The 14800-nt window shown below is 37.0% G+C and overlaps 1 protein-coding gene across 13 annotated transcripts in view; it reads left to right on the forward strand.

The window, feature by feature from the left end:
* Positions 1 to 14800, forward strand: part of LOC6570006 (dystrophin) — a 178047-nt gene that overhangs the window by 56783 nt on the left and 106464 nt on the right. For 7 of the 13 annotated variants that reach the window (XM_032741741.2, XM_032741742.2, XM_032741743.2 and 4 more), the window contains exons 16-21: positions 5287 to 5355; positions 5769 to 5859; positions 5937 to 6057; positions 6126 to 6259; positions 7788 to 7881; positions 7946 to 8026. In XM_032741741.2, the coding sequence (XP_032597632.1) occupies positions 5287 to 5355; positions 5769 to 5859; positions 5937 to 6057; positions 6126 to 6259; positions 7788 to 7881; positions 7946 to 8026 (590 nt within the window). Of the gene's footprint in view, positions 1 to 1598; positions 3253 to 5286; positions 5356 to 5768; positions 5860 to 5936; positions 6058 to 6125; positions 6260 to 7787; positions 7882 to 7945; positions 8027 to 14800 lie in introns of those variants that run through there. The other 6 variants (XM_032741744.2, XM_032741745.2, XM_032741751.2 and 3 more) reach the window with 2 other exon arrangements.

The following is a 14800-nucleotide window of genomic DNA, read 5'->3' on the forward strand; positions in this document are numbered from 1 at the left end:
AGTTATACTAACTAAAAAAGGAGAAATATCGCCTTGGTCTGAATTAAATAAATTTATATGAGTAAATGTTAATTTTTGGTTGGAATAAATACAACGTTTGTGAGACCAATAAATATTATTAATTGTAAAACAAGGCTGAAAAAGCTTTTATTTTGTTCTCTTATCCAATAAAAAAATTATCAATTGTGAATTAAATTCAAATAGTACGACTACAATTAAGATTTTGTCGTAATAAAACCAGCATTTGAAAAATTTAAATCAAATCAAATGATCCAATTCAAAAACATTTAAAGTGATAATAGTAACCAAATCGATAAAACTATTTTTACAGCAAAAGTAATAAAAAAAAAAACAGTTTAAATTGACTAGTGTATAACATGTATAAAACTAAACTAAACTAAGATTACAATTCAAATCATTTTAGTAAACAAATCGATAAAAACTGTTGTGATAAATTCTCAAAAAACTGAAAAATTCTGCAAAAATAAACATTTTTAATTGAATTGTGAATAATAGGGTTAAAGTATAAAAACTCAATAGGGTGTCGTGAACTAAAATCAATTATGCCAACAATTAAAATGATAATAGTAAACAAATTCAGAAAATTCAAAAGTGGAAAATATTTAAATCGAAAACGTTTTCAATTGAATAGTGGATTAAATGCTTATAACACAAGTGAACAGAATCAATTGGACCAACAAACCAAATAATAACGGTAACAAATCGATAAAAATCATTGCAATAAAGGCTCAAAAAAGTGCAAAATCCCTCACAACTGATGCCCACTGTGCACCGAAGCTGACAGCAAAGCAAAACAGCGGCAAAAGTGTGCAACGATTTCACAGATAACCAACAAACAAAAAAAAAAAAAAAAACGTCTCCTGTGCGTTAACAGCCGGCGCAGAGCAAGGCAAAAAGTGTGGTGAAAAAAGTGTGCGAGAGAGCGAAAATCAACAGAGAGCGATAACAAGGGAGAGGTTCAGGTGTGGTAGGGAGTAAATGAGAGAGCGCATGGCGAAGGAGCTCTTAATTCAAAGCTTACTTACTCTTTGTGCTTGCCTGTGTGTACTTACTGTGTGTGTGTGTGAGCGGTTGTGCAGTTGTGGGAGGATTGTATGCATGAGAGAGCCGAAGCTCTCTTACGTCGAAGTTTGTTTACTCTTCACGTTTGTCTGAGTGTGCTTTGTATGTGTCTGTGTGTCTGTGTGTGTGTGTGTGAGTGTGTGAGTGTGTTTGCCTGTGGCCTGTTGGTGTGTTGAGTTTCCGGCACGCTGCATAAACAAAACTAGATCCGCGGCACAAGCCACGAGGAGTCAGCAGACACCGCTGAAGTTACTGCCGTTGCTGGTGTTGCAGTTGTTGCACATGATGTTTATCATTTACCAATGTCAACATTCAGGCGCTGTTGTTTTTTTTTTTTTTTCATAGTCGCCGTAGACCATGCAACATATCAAACATATCGGAAAGCGAACGTGATGCCGCACATAAAATAAACTTAAGTCCAAAGCCTGCCCCAAACAAAATAAAAAAATAAAAAAATTACTGCCCACAAAATTGTTGCAACGAACGCACAACGCCACGCACAAAACAATCAGCAACAGCAACCAGCTGCGATGACTGCCAAGCCGCCGCCTCCGGTGCCACCAACGGTGCCGCCAACGGTGCCCCATGATGATGCCACAACGCCCAAAATTGCGCCACAGCTGATGATGCCACGCCTCAACTCCGAGCTGGCTGCCCAGGCCGCATTGCGTGGCCAGCAACTGTTGCGCAAACAGTGCTCCCAGGAGCAGCAGCAGCAGCAACAGCAGCTGAACGGGCAAAAGGTGGCGCCACCACTACCGTTGCCACCGCTGCAGAGTCGACCGGTGCCCGCGATACCGGCACGCGGCTCCAGCGAACGTGCCGCACCACCGGAAATACCGCCCAAGCGGCACAGTCTCAAAAGTCTGCCAGATAACGGACAGACAATGATGATTGTCCCTGGGTTGCCACCTCCACTGCGTCAACCACCGCCACTGCCCCGGAAACCGGCATCCGCCCAGACCTCCGCACAGAATAGTGCCCAGAATTCGCCGCTGGCCGTGCTCAAGTTCAAGGAGAAACCACCGCCGCCGCCCGAAAAGCATTCAACGCTGTCCGCAGAGGCGATGGCCGCACGTCGCTGCTCGAATCCGTTTGAGATGCCACCGCCACCACCACCGCTGGTGTTGCAATCTGCTGTGGCCGCCCTCAGCGAGCAGAGCTCCAAGAATGCGCTGGCCAATTGCAATCCGGTGCCGTCGCCAGCACCGACAAGAGCCAGCGAAGCCAAAAAGCTGAACAATATGCGTCCAGTTGCTGCTCCCGCTCCGGTTGTAGCCTCGCCCACGGATGAGTTCGGATCGGAGGATGCGCTGCGTGGCATTGAGAGTGGACTGCGCAACATGGAGCGCGCCATGCAGGAGCAGATGAATCTGCGCACCCTGGAGGCTGCCGTGCAGAATAACTTTGATCTGAGTTTCAAGGCGAGCTTGGCAGCTGGAGGCGGACATGGTCGTCATTTGGGCAGCTCCGTTAATTTGCGTAGCGCCAACTATGAGCGCAATTTATCGCTGGACGAGAGTCGAGCGGGTGACTCCCGACAGTCGCTGGAGGAGCTGAAGCAGCTGCGCGCCCAGGCACAGCAGCAGTCGCTGCACAGCAACTCATCCTCGTCGTCTGTCTCCTCGGCCTCCGCCTCCGCCTCGCAGGTGGAGCAATCGATGCGCTCCACTATTGAGCATCATATGCGTTCGCTGGACCGCAATCTGCCGCTGGAGCTGCAGTATAGTAGGCATCGCATGCAAAACAATCTGAATTCGGCGGGGCATCATCTGCCGAGTGGTGGTGGTGTTGCAGCGTCGTCCGCCCAACAGCAGCAGCAGCAGCAGCAGCAGTCGCCCCAGCCACCCATTCCGCTGAGCAGCGAGTTTCGCGAACAGATCCGCCAGCAACTGCTGGGTAACATTCCGCCGCAGGTGGTGCACAACATGGGCCAGTTGCCCGGCTCGGCGGCAGCTGCCGCACTGTTGCAGCATCAGGCTCAGTCACGGGCAGCTGCGGCCGCTGCTACTGCTGCCGCTCAGGTCGCCGGTGGTGCGGGTGTCGGCATTGGCATTGCCATTGGCGCTGCAACCGTCGCTGGTTTATCCCGCGAGGAGCTGCGAATGCGCCGACGCTCCTCGCATGATGAGACCCAAATATCGCAGAACCCGACGGGAGGCATCCAGGGTAAGGAAATAAGAGTGCTTTGATCTTTCATCTGAATAGTTGACTTCGATTGGACTTCGATTAACTTCTTAAGTCTTCAGTGTGTATTTCGTGATTGGACATTTTTCACATCAGAACTTTTGTGTAAATGCAGTGCTTTGTCTTCGTTTTATTGTTTAAGCCTTAACTGGATACAATTTTTATTTCATAGGATTTGAAGAGTGATCAGATTTGCAGTTGAAGCAACTTCATTGACATATCTGATTATTATTATTTATTTTTTAATTACTTATTTTATTGGTTTTTTATTTGAGTCTTATAAATTATTGTGCTAGTCACAAAAGGTTTAAATATAATTACATTACAAATAAAAAGAACATATATATCTAGTTGCCACAGCATATGGCTTAATGCTTAACTCTCTGAAATTTTGAAATCTCAGGGAAATTGAATCGAAGCGCTGCATCGTAAATGATTAAATTATTATTTCTGCTAGTTTGGGTAAATTTCAGCTTGGTAAATATCATTTTATTTTATATGGACATTCCACGAAAAATGTGAATCGCAGATTGCAGACTTGCTTAACATAACCAATCCTTACTTGCTAGTTTTTAGAGTGTTATTACTGTGTGTTGTTAAGTATTAACATGAGATTGCTTTATTTAAAGTTAGTTTTTGTCCATTTTGACTAGATTAAAGTAAATAAAAAGATTTCGCTATGATTTCCATAATCGTTCTTTACCCAATTATTGAGCTAATATTTAGATATATTCAAAACTATTCTTAAATAAATTTTTTTATAACTATCAAAATTGCTGTATGAAAATTGTTATTATCTGAAAATATATTCAAATTTTTTTTAAATGTGTTTTTTTTGTTGTTATTTATAGACTTAATATATTTGCTAATTCTGTATCGATATTAAAGCCGCCGGATTTTTTAATTTTAAAAATCTACACATATTTCTGCTCTGTTTTTGTTTGTATTTATTAAATGTGATTTATACTTTGGTCCAAGCTGCGATTCGTGCAGCAGGCTGAATGGCAAACCGCTTCTTATAAATAATGTTTTAAAAAGTGAAATATTTTGTGAATTTCTTTCCTTTTTTTTTAATTTTGTGCTTTATGTCAACCTTTTTTTATAAATATTAAAAAATAAATAACTCAAAAATGTTGCCCTTTTTTTTAAATTTCTTAGCTGAATGAATGAATTGATTTTAAGAAGTTATGTTAAAATAAATTGTAGAATTTATTTTTTATTTATTTTATTGAATTTTGTTATTAATTTATGGGGTACTATTTATACAATTTGAAAGCTTGAGTTCTCTCAATCTAAGCGTCAAGAGCAACACTGCCAAAGATTCCAAGAGTTGATTGATTCTTTTTTACAACGTTGTGTTGCAATACAAATGGAGTTATTTATTAAAAAATAATATTACAATTATTAATATAAGTAAGAGCACGAGCGACAATACCTTCTGGGGGGTTCTCTTCATTTGTCGAATTAATCTTTCACCTCTTATAAATTTATAAACAAATAGTGCCTTGCCGTGTTTTTTTTGACAAGGACACTAATTCAAGTTTACACACAAAAACAAATTTGCTGGTTGAAAAAGGAATGTGAATTGGCTTTATGACTGACTAAAGCGATCAATTCCAGCCAACGTTTAAAAAAGAATAACGACAGATTTAATAAGGATGGTTCTCTCTGTGTATGGGCATAATACTATAAAGTAAATACCGAGTGTCAGTATAAAGGGGGTAATCCAGCGAAAATTTACATGTTGCGGATATATACTGGACTTACTACTGATTTAATATTTAAACAATAATATAATAATAATATTTTTACTTGAGTGTATAAATATACCACTCAATCCATTCAATTGGATACTCAAAGGGTTAAATATATTACGTATTTTTTATTGGGCAGACAGAAATTGAAATCGTATTTAGATGTAATATTTATTTTATATTATAATATATTATTATTGCGTATTTTGAACAGATATTATTATTTTTATATTTAATTATTACTTTTTCACTTCTCTGATAGAATTAAAACAGTTCTCGATAGCACCGCATTGTTCAGCTGATTTAGACTATTTGCGTTGCTTTCTCAAAGGTAACGACTACGACTCCAGTTTGTGTAATGCTAACCCAGTTGTGCAATAGTTAACAGCCCCAATGGACACCAGACTGGGGCCCAACTAATATGAGAATAATTGAGACTACCCCACACACAAACACAAGCAATACTTACCCAGAACTGAAACTGAAACATTGTTTTTTTTCTTTTTTTTTTTTTTGTACTAATGTCTTTGCATGGCGTTTTATAAACTTACAACTGATCAATAAATGTTGAATGGGTTACCGGTTCCATTGGTTGCCCAACACTAGAGAAACTCCAGCTAATTTTGTGTCACCCAGTTCTAATTCGCTATCTTTTTTTAGCTAATAAAATAACCTCAAAGCTCACTCAGTAATATACATATTTGTAAAGCTAATTGAACTCTTCTCTGTTCGAAAAATTCACAGTGACCCGTCTGAGAGAGCATTGGGATGAGACGTCGCAGTGCGTCTTGCAGCGAGCTGGCCAGTTGAAGAACATGCTGAGCGACTCACAGCGGTAGGTTATCCATCCACCTGATCCAGGTCCCACTGCACTTGGGGTCAATTTAATTAATGCTGAATTCCCATTGGCAGGTTTGAGGCCAAGCGCCTGGAGCTGGAGAAGTGGCTGGCGCGTATGGAGCAGAGGGCCGAGCGGATGGGCACAATTGCCACCACAGCTGATATACTGGAGGCCCAGCAGAAGGAGCAGAAGGTGAGCTGTGCTCTGTTGTTTTGAGTTCTCGTTATGGAGAGCATCTAATTAATCTATTTCCTATGCAGTCCTTCCACGCCGAGCTGCATCAGAATAAGCAGCACTTTGAGCTCTTCAGCGAGTTGACACAGAAACTAATTGCAGTCTATCCCAATGATGACACTTCCCGCATCAAGAAGATGACGGAGGCCATTAATCAGCGGTGAGTGTATATTTCAATCGTGCTACGACTTCAGCCGGACCCCATTTAAATGCTATGCAAAAAGATGAGCCATTCTCCCTTCTAATCAGTTGTGAGAATTTGCATTTAACGCGATTTAATGAGTTGCAGTTTAAGGCGGCGACTTTGAGCTCATTAAGCCGGTTTAATAATCTTAGATAATAGAGCAGTTCAAGATGAGAACTCTTTTAAATAGGTCCAAAATGGTAAATAGTGAAATGAACTCGCTTTATTTAATGTTGATTTTTTGACTTTCAAAACATTGGATAAATATTACAAATAAGATTATTTTCTTGCAAAACTAAGATTTTGTTGATTTCCAAAACATTATTTGTCTAGTTTCTGACCTAATAATTACTTGGATGTTTTAAATAAATTACGCACAGTGTAATAATGCACTAAATACAATTCAAAAAAGGTTTCAGTTAAAATACAAATTTTATTTGAACTCAAAATGAAAGTTACAAATTAAATAAAATTAAATCAAAAGCGTCAAATTAAATTACAAATTTAAAATGAAAATTAAATAAAATAAAATAGTAGTAAATAAGTAGTACAATTTATTTTCAATAATTGGGGAACCCAGAACAAACCCAATCACGTCAAAAATTGTTAAGCGTCAGTAGCGTTAATAATAATAAAAGTAAAATCGTTAAGAATCAGAGAGAAAGACAGAGAGACATTAAAAGAGTGAAACATAAAATAAAGAAAATATATGCAAATCTCTGAATATCAACCACAGTTAACCACACTCAGGGGTTTCTTGAGATATTATTTAAAATTGAATTAAAGAAAGAGAGAGTTTTATCTAATAACTAAGGCATTGAAATGACACGAACCTGATTGTGGGTAATAAGTTGTGCAGGAAGACAGTACAAATGGTCAAAGTTCCTACGAGGTTTACCAGGAATAGAATCCTCGCTTTCACTATAAATATAATATATACAATTATGATTTAGTTCAAGAGTAGACCAAAGACTACAGACTATAGCATAAATATTATATATATAGCTTAGCTTATATACATAGCTTTGAATGTACAGTTTTCCAAATAGAAGCGATTATATTTGTACACTTCTATCTGTAATTATACGATCTTCATCTTAAAGCTTGAATCCAAAAATATGTTTTTTAGTTTTAGAGATGCAAATAAATAGATTTAATGTAGTTTACATACGACATAACAAGAAACTTATTGCAAATCGGCCGAAAATTGCTAACTGCTCTTTGCTTATTGATTACAGACTTCTTTACAAATTTAAACAAAATGTAGCTTTGCAAAGAATATATTAAAGTGATGCTTCTTGATTCTATTCATCTGCATTTAAAATTGTAAAGATTCACTTGCCAAGTATTATGAAAAACTGACTGAAATTAAGAATATGACAGCTTATACTATATAGCTTTATCAATCAAATAACCAAGTCCTTTGTAATTTCTTTAATTTTTTTCGTAATTGCTTAAATCTTTTCTAATTACGCTAATATATTTCATCACATATTACTTGCAGCTACTCCAACTTGAATAATGGTGTCGTCAATCGCGGCAAGCAGCTTCATGCCGCAGTGCATAGTCTACAAATGTTTGATCGGGCCATGGACCAGGTTAGTAAGATCAGATCAGATCAGATTAATTTATGTACTTATCTAATCGAAATGTGTCTTACAGTTCCTCGCTTTTCTCTCGGAAACGGAAACACTTTGTGAGAACGCCGAATCGGACATTGAACGCAATCCCCTCATGTTCAAGGTGAGTCGAGACGTTTTTCTTTCTTGTGACCCCCTCTTGAACCCCTTTGAAAACACCGCTGCCTTTGTTGAACAATTAACCTGCACTCAAGGCACAGATTTATGCACTGCCAAGTGCTTTCTTCAGTTTCCTCTGAGGGGCATTAACCCAGCTCATCTGCGAGTGATATTGTAAGCAGAAGATGTGCACAGTGGTTGAACTACCTCAAAATGCACTCGAAATTATGTTTGCTTCGAGTGTTATATTGATATTTCTTTGTTTAAATGTATTTTTGAATTACTCATGTCATATTAGTGAACAAAATAGTCAAATCAACCACATATTTGTATAGAATATTTAGTGAACAAATAATATGATATGCAAAAAATTTAAAATATCTAGTAAATATATAGTAAACGAGAGGATCTGGAATAATATACACTAAAATTATATTTCTTTTATTATACAAAACTTTAGTATAAAGTCGTCACCTGAATAGGACTCCCCTTAAGTCCATTTTCTATTTTCTACTGTTCTCAAACCAACTATTACCAGAAACTTAATATTTTTAACTGCAAGGATTTTGGATATTAACATTAAGTTATTAAACAAAAACCAAGAATCGATATTTAAAAAATAAAATCATTTTAGAAAACTCAGATTATTTTTAACTTGAAAATATCAAAAAGCTATTTGGAATATTTTAGCTTAAATATAATATTTTTTATTAAGCAATCCCAAATTATTTTTCCACCTCTATATTAATACTAAATCAGAGTTTTTTAATATGTTTCCAAATCAAGGCTAACTCAATGGCTTTTTTAAGATGTTCGTACTTTGTTTTGTTTATATATAGCTCTATTTTACTATAAGATACGTGATCTATGCATCAATTTCTTTCGTTGGGCTACACTTTGATTTCGGTCCAATCGATGAGCCATAAACAAAATGATTGCAATTTTCCGAAAGAGTTTTCCCTCACATATGTGTGTATGTATTTATGTGCTCTGTTCTATAATTGGCCCGCATTTGATGTGGCTCTCTTTTATGCCCTTATCAGTTCATTTTCCCCGAGCACTTTTCCTCTGCTGTGAATGACCATGAAACATGCAAGCAGTTTATGATATCAGATCAGGGCTCAAGTGCTGGCTCCATCAATGGGTATGAGGATGGGGATGGTGATGGGGATCCACTCGAATTTGCTTACTTTGTTGCCCGCTTTGATGACCAGGCCAAGGCACTGATCTCAGGAGGAGAGGGGTAGGGAGGGAAGTGGGAAGTATAGAGGAGCGTGTTCCCAATGCTCGGCCAACTCTCGAGCAACTCCCGACCACTTAGTGTCTCAATTGCATTTGCAATCCGAATTGCAGCCATTGCAGCTGCAAATGGGTTGTATGCCACACACAAAAATATACAACCCCCCACTCCCGATTGCTTGTTTGTCCCCGGGCACTTATCATCAACACCAGCGCATGCATCACTGTCTCCACCTTACCCTCCGCCGCCCCCTCTATCTTTGTCTCCCCCGCACATCAGTTGAGACTGCGGCGCGTTTTTCGAGTGTGGCATGGCATCTGCTGGTTTGATTGTTTGTTTTGTTGCTGTTGCCCGCCTGGGTTGCTGTCCATGCAACGTCATCATCATCAACATCGGTTTCCCCATTTCTATTATAATTACGCATTCTCCCATTTGAGGCAATTATTGTAAATGCGTCTTTTTCTTCACTTTTCATTTCAATATTCCATTCTTGTACATTTATTTGTCGATTCTTCTTCGCATTCAAGTGAGCAATTCAATTATAATTATTTATTTCCCTCGCCTTCCATTTGACTTGACCTTTTTTTGTATATCAGATATTCATTAGATACTTGTTCAATTTTATTACGAGGCCCTTAACATTATATGTAAAGGAATATTCAAATAGAATAAAAGCATATAAAACATATCATTGATATCAACATAATTATTTGTTTTCGCCAATGTCCTGGGAATAACTTATTTTTGTGATTTCAAACGGAACGTTCAAAAGCTTTCTTCTTGGGTGCTTGCACCACACCTGTCCCTGTCCCAAAGCACAAAGCTCAAGCTGAAGCTTGAACCAAGATTGAAATGCTCATAACCGTTGTCCCAAAAGCTTTGAGAACTCTCCCCAAAGCGCTTTAGATTCAAAGCTTATGTTGGCAATGCTGCACGATATTAATATGATAAGAACTATGATAAAAGTTTGTTGACAAATTTAACTTGTAGTCTGATAACATAATTGGGTATATAAATTGTATGAATCAACATGCACAGTAAATAAATGCATAAAGTTAAATAGTTTTGTGTAAGGATTAAAAGTGCGGATTCAAATATGAAAGGAACTCCTTATTAATATGGTTATATTAATGAAAAACTCAAGAGCTTTCTCACGTAAAAATTTGTTTCATATACAGAAAATAAAGACATTGATTTCTTTTTAATTTCAGAAAATAGAAAATAATTTTATATAAGTTCCTGTTATCAATTCTTATGACTTTTAAAGTGCGATAAATAATATAATAATTATATATATAATAATAAATATATACATACTTATATAGGGAAACTCACAGATGTATGAAGAACTAAGAATCTTTCTCACATAAGCTATTTATTTGTAAATTGCATCAGAAATAACACATTTATATTATTTTCTATTATTGATAGCACATAACCTATTCCCAATGCTTATAGAGTGTCATAAATATATTTATCCAGAGCAACTCAAAGTTCAAACAAAATATGACACTTTTTGTATTTTGCCTGCGAGTACCGTTAAGTTTACCGGCTGCGTGTAGAGTGTGAGAGAACGAAAAACTCTCCACTGTTTTCGTTTTCGTTTTCGTTCTCTGTTTTTGTTATCTCGGCACATGGCCCGATGCCTGAGCCGACGCCAAGCGAGTGTGCCGCTATTTTGGTTAGCTCGCCTCAGCTGCGGTTGCCGCCGCAGTTGCCGCTGCTGCCTGCTAATGCTGCTGCTGTTGGATGCTGTGACGCTGACGTCGGCGTCGGCGTCGGCGTCGCTGCTTCGGCAGTAGGTTCGCACTTGCCGTTGGTCTACGTCGTCGTTGTCAGTTCGTGTTCTGAGATACGCCCGGACGCGCGTTGATAACGGTCGCTGCTCGCAGATTCGCTTAACCGGCTTGTAAACAATAAAAAAAATGTATAAAAGAATTGCATTAAAAAATTCAACAAAAATAAGCCAACGAATTTAATCAAGTTAAACAATTGTGAGAAAAATATTTTAATAATGAAAATGAATTAAACACACTACTTATCATTGCATACCTACAGGCGTGCATACACACACACACGCACACAGCTGCAGTTGAAGTTGCAGTTGCACATGCAAATTGAATTCAGCGTGCAACAATTAATGACAAATCTTTGCTTTAAGGCGGCACAGCCGTCGCCATTTTGCCTCGCTTGCCTCGCTTGCTGCGTCTGTGTACGCGTGTGTGTTGCTAAGTGTATACGTGTGTGAGTGTGTGTGTAAGTGTGCATATTAAAGTGAAATATGCATTAATTATGCACACACATTTTCTCTGGCCTGTTTCCGCCAGGCAGCAGTGGCAGCAGCAGCAGCAGACGCTGGACTAAGTGAGATTGAAATTGAAATTTGTGCAACATACAAATAATTTTTTAGGGTGCCATAAAACCAACACCAAGCAACAAAATATATTTGCAATGTGAATTTATTTCATCTAATAAATGGCCTGTGCACAAATATATTGAAATGCCTCTATACATAAATAAACAAACGAGTGTTAAAACGATGCAATGTTGCAATGGTCATTGTTAAAAGTGTTGCATAATTGAGTCATTATGGAGTGCCTCGCATTCAAGCGGTGCATAATTGAAGCGACATTTTGTGGCACCTAGTTTCTCAATAAATATCATTTAAAATGGCATCTGACAAAAGTTGTGCGCAACATTATAGAGTAAAAAGAGAAACCAATATATTTTATTTAAGAGCAGCTGCTTGGAATTTTAATCGAACATTTTTTGCATAAGCCATCAAACATTTTTTGCATAATTGAATTATATAGTTTGCAATATTCACAGAATTGAAAGCATTGTGTAGTAAAATCGATCAACAACAAAATAGAATAGTTGCTTCACTCGAAATTCTTGAACCGAAATCGAAACAAACTCTTTATAACTGCCCATATATACAATTTGTATATTTGTATGGCAAGTCAACAAATCAAACAAATCAAATTTGAACAGTCTGAAGACAACACAAAAAATGAAATCCATTAATAACCAGTAGCCAACCACTTGGAGACAACCAGCGTTTTTTTTCTTTCTTTCTTTCTTTTTTTTTTTTGTTGTTTTTGATCCCTTCGATGGTTGCTAAACTTTCAACTTCAACTTTATCTTTAGCGTCAAGTCAAAGCCGATTATTTATCAAATGACAACACAATCGACACAGTCTCGTGTCTCGTGTCTTTTGAGTAGTTCCCATTTCATTCATAAAGAGATTTCCGCACTTTCGAAAACTTTTCGTTTACAAGCTTTTCACGTCAACGCGCATTAACACAAGAAAATATGCAAGCCCTTCCCCTCTCTTGGCTAATAACAAATGTCAAACATGCGTTTTCTTGGGCTCTTTGGTGTGTCTCGTTGGTGTTGTTGTTGTTGTGGTTCTTGCTGTTGTCTGCGGCATTTGGCATCTGGCATCTGGCCGCGTGTGTGGGGACTGTTTACGTTTACCTGTTGACGCTTGTGGCGTCGGCGGCGGTGGCAGAGACAAAGACAACAGCGGCAACAGAAACAGAGAAACACAGCAAAGCAACAAGTAACCAAAACAAGTTCACAAAACAGAGCAAACCAAAAAGATTTAACAACTATTCTGATAAACTCTCTTTATTCACATCGAATAAGCCACACACTTCCAACGAGAAGTATGTGGACAACTTGTCGTTTCTCTTTTTGTTCTGATTCGTTTTTTTTTTGTCTGGGTTTCTCTGTTACAAAAATTCACCATGATCTTTTTTAAATATATATATATTTTTTTGAAATTTTGATATTATTAAATATTTCATTTTTTTTATTTTTTTATTTGAATTTATTTGTTTTTTTTTTTGTATCAACTGATATAAGTCGGCATTAAATATGTAAATATTAGAGCGAATTTAATAAAAGAAGTTACCTTTTTTTTACCATAGAAACACTTATATTTTGAGTTATAATACAAAATTAAAACATTCAATAAATTAATTATAGTATGGAAATTAACAAGAGAAGTTTCTTATTACATAGAAAATTATACTTATACTTTAAGTAATAATAGCATTCATGTTACAAATTTGATTAAGTTTTTACAATTAAAATACATTTAGACATTTTTATAATTTTTTTGTTGTTTAATTTTAACACGCATAAATATATTTATTTCTTATTAATTTGTTTTTAACTTTTGTTTAGCATTTATCTGTGTCGCCTGATACTAGTCGAAATTTAATAAATATATAGTAGTAGAGAATTTAAGAAGAGAACTTCCTTTGGACCACAGCAATATAAACTTATACCTATTGTTTGAGTAATAATAGTATATTAAGTTCAGTAAAAAGTATTCAGTTTCATTTCCTACAAGGTAACAAGCTTTATCACAAGTTTTTAACACTCTCCCGTATTTGTATTCAAGAAACAATAAAGTAAAAATAATGCGTAGGCATTGAAGTTGTCATGGTTGTTTATTTGACGTTGTTTTGTTGTTGTTGTTGCTGCTGCTGCTGCTGCTGTTTTTGTTGTTGTTGTTGTTGTTGTTGTTGTTGTTGTTGACGGCGATTTAGAAGCACTTCAAAACTGTCTGCCTGGTTGTCTGTTTCAGCTGTTTGGACTGCGTGGGTTCCTCGAAGCTGTTTGATTAAAGTCGCGCTTGGCTTTTTGGTTTTTCTTGGTCAGTTCTGCTGAGGCAGCATCACTTGAGTATTAATTGTCTGTGTTTAGTTAAAAATTATGATGCTTGAGCGGATTTCGGCAGTGATCGTAAAGGTGCAGCGCCGAATCGAATTACAATCTTTGATCAAGTTTTAACTGGTATTTTTTACTTTCGACTAGTCGATGGAAATTCAATCTCTTGAGGAACATAAAATTTGGTGGGTGCTTATAAGCTGTTAAGCTAAAGTAGTTGATTAACGAGCTCACGATTTTATATGCTTCTCCAGCTAATTGGAAAACTGTACAATGGAGAGATGTAAAAACTAGGGCCATAAAAGCTTTAAAGTGTATTGTTAACAAGATCGTGATCTCAATTTAAAATATAGTTTCTTGTATGTATTCAGTCTGCAATTCCTTGCTGTTCACGTATTAAATCCTTTTTTTCTTGTTTTCACTTTGTAATTTATTAACGAGCAATATGGTAATATTTCTATTGTCTGCTGTGGCGTTTCATGGCCTTTCATTTTAATTAAAAATAAAACTATTTGTCCTCATTAGTGAATTTGTTATACTTGTAAATTTCAAAAGTTGTACACCCTCTTAAATAGCTCTAAACATATTTGATTCAAATTTATTGTGTCAAGGGGTCAAGTGTAAAATATATTTTTTTTAACTCTGCACCACTCTGTAATTTTTCGGGGCTGGAGTATTGTGACGGTACTTAAAGTTGTTCGATTGCCCGTTACAGACAAACCCCAAACAATAATAATAATAAGAGCAGTAGAAGCAACAAAACCCCATGATGACAGTAGAATTCAAGTGCACTTTGTTAAACCAATTAATTTACATTTCCGCGCAGGGCAAAGCCAAAAAAAAAAGATGAAAAAA

The sequence above is a fragment of the Drosophila grimshawi genome, unplaced genomic scaffold (genome assembly GCF_018153295.1).
Source record: "Drosophila grimshawi isolate 15287-2541.00 unplaced genomic scaffold, ASM1815329v1 contig_545, whole genome shotgun sequence".
NCBI lineage: Eukaryota > Metazoa > Arthropoda > Insecta > Diptera > Drosophilidae > Drosophila > Drosophila grimshawi.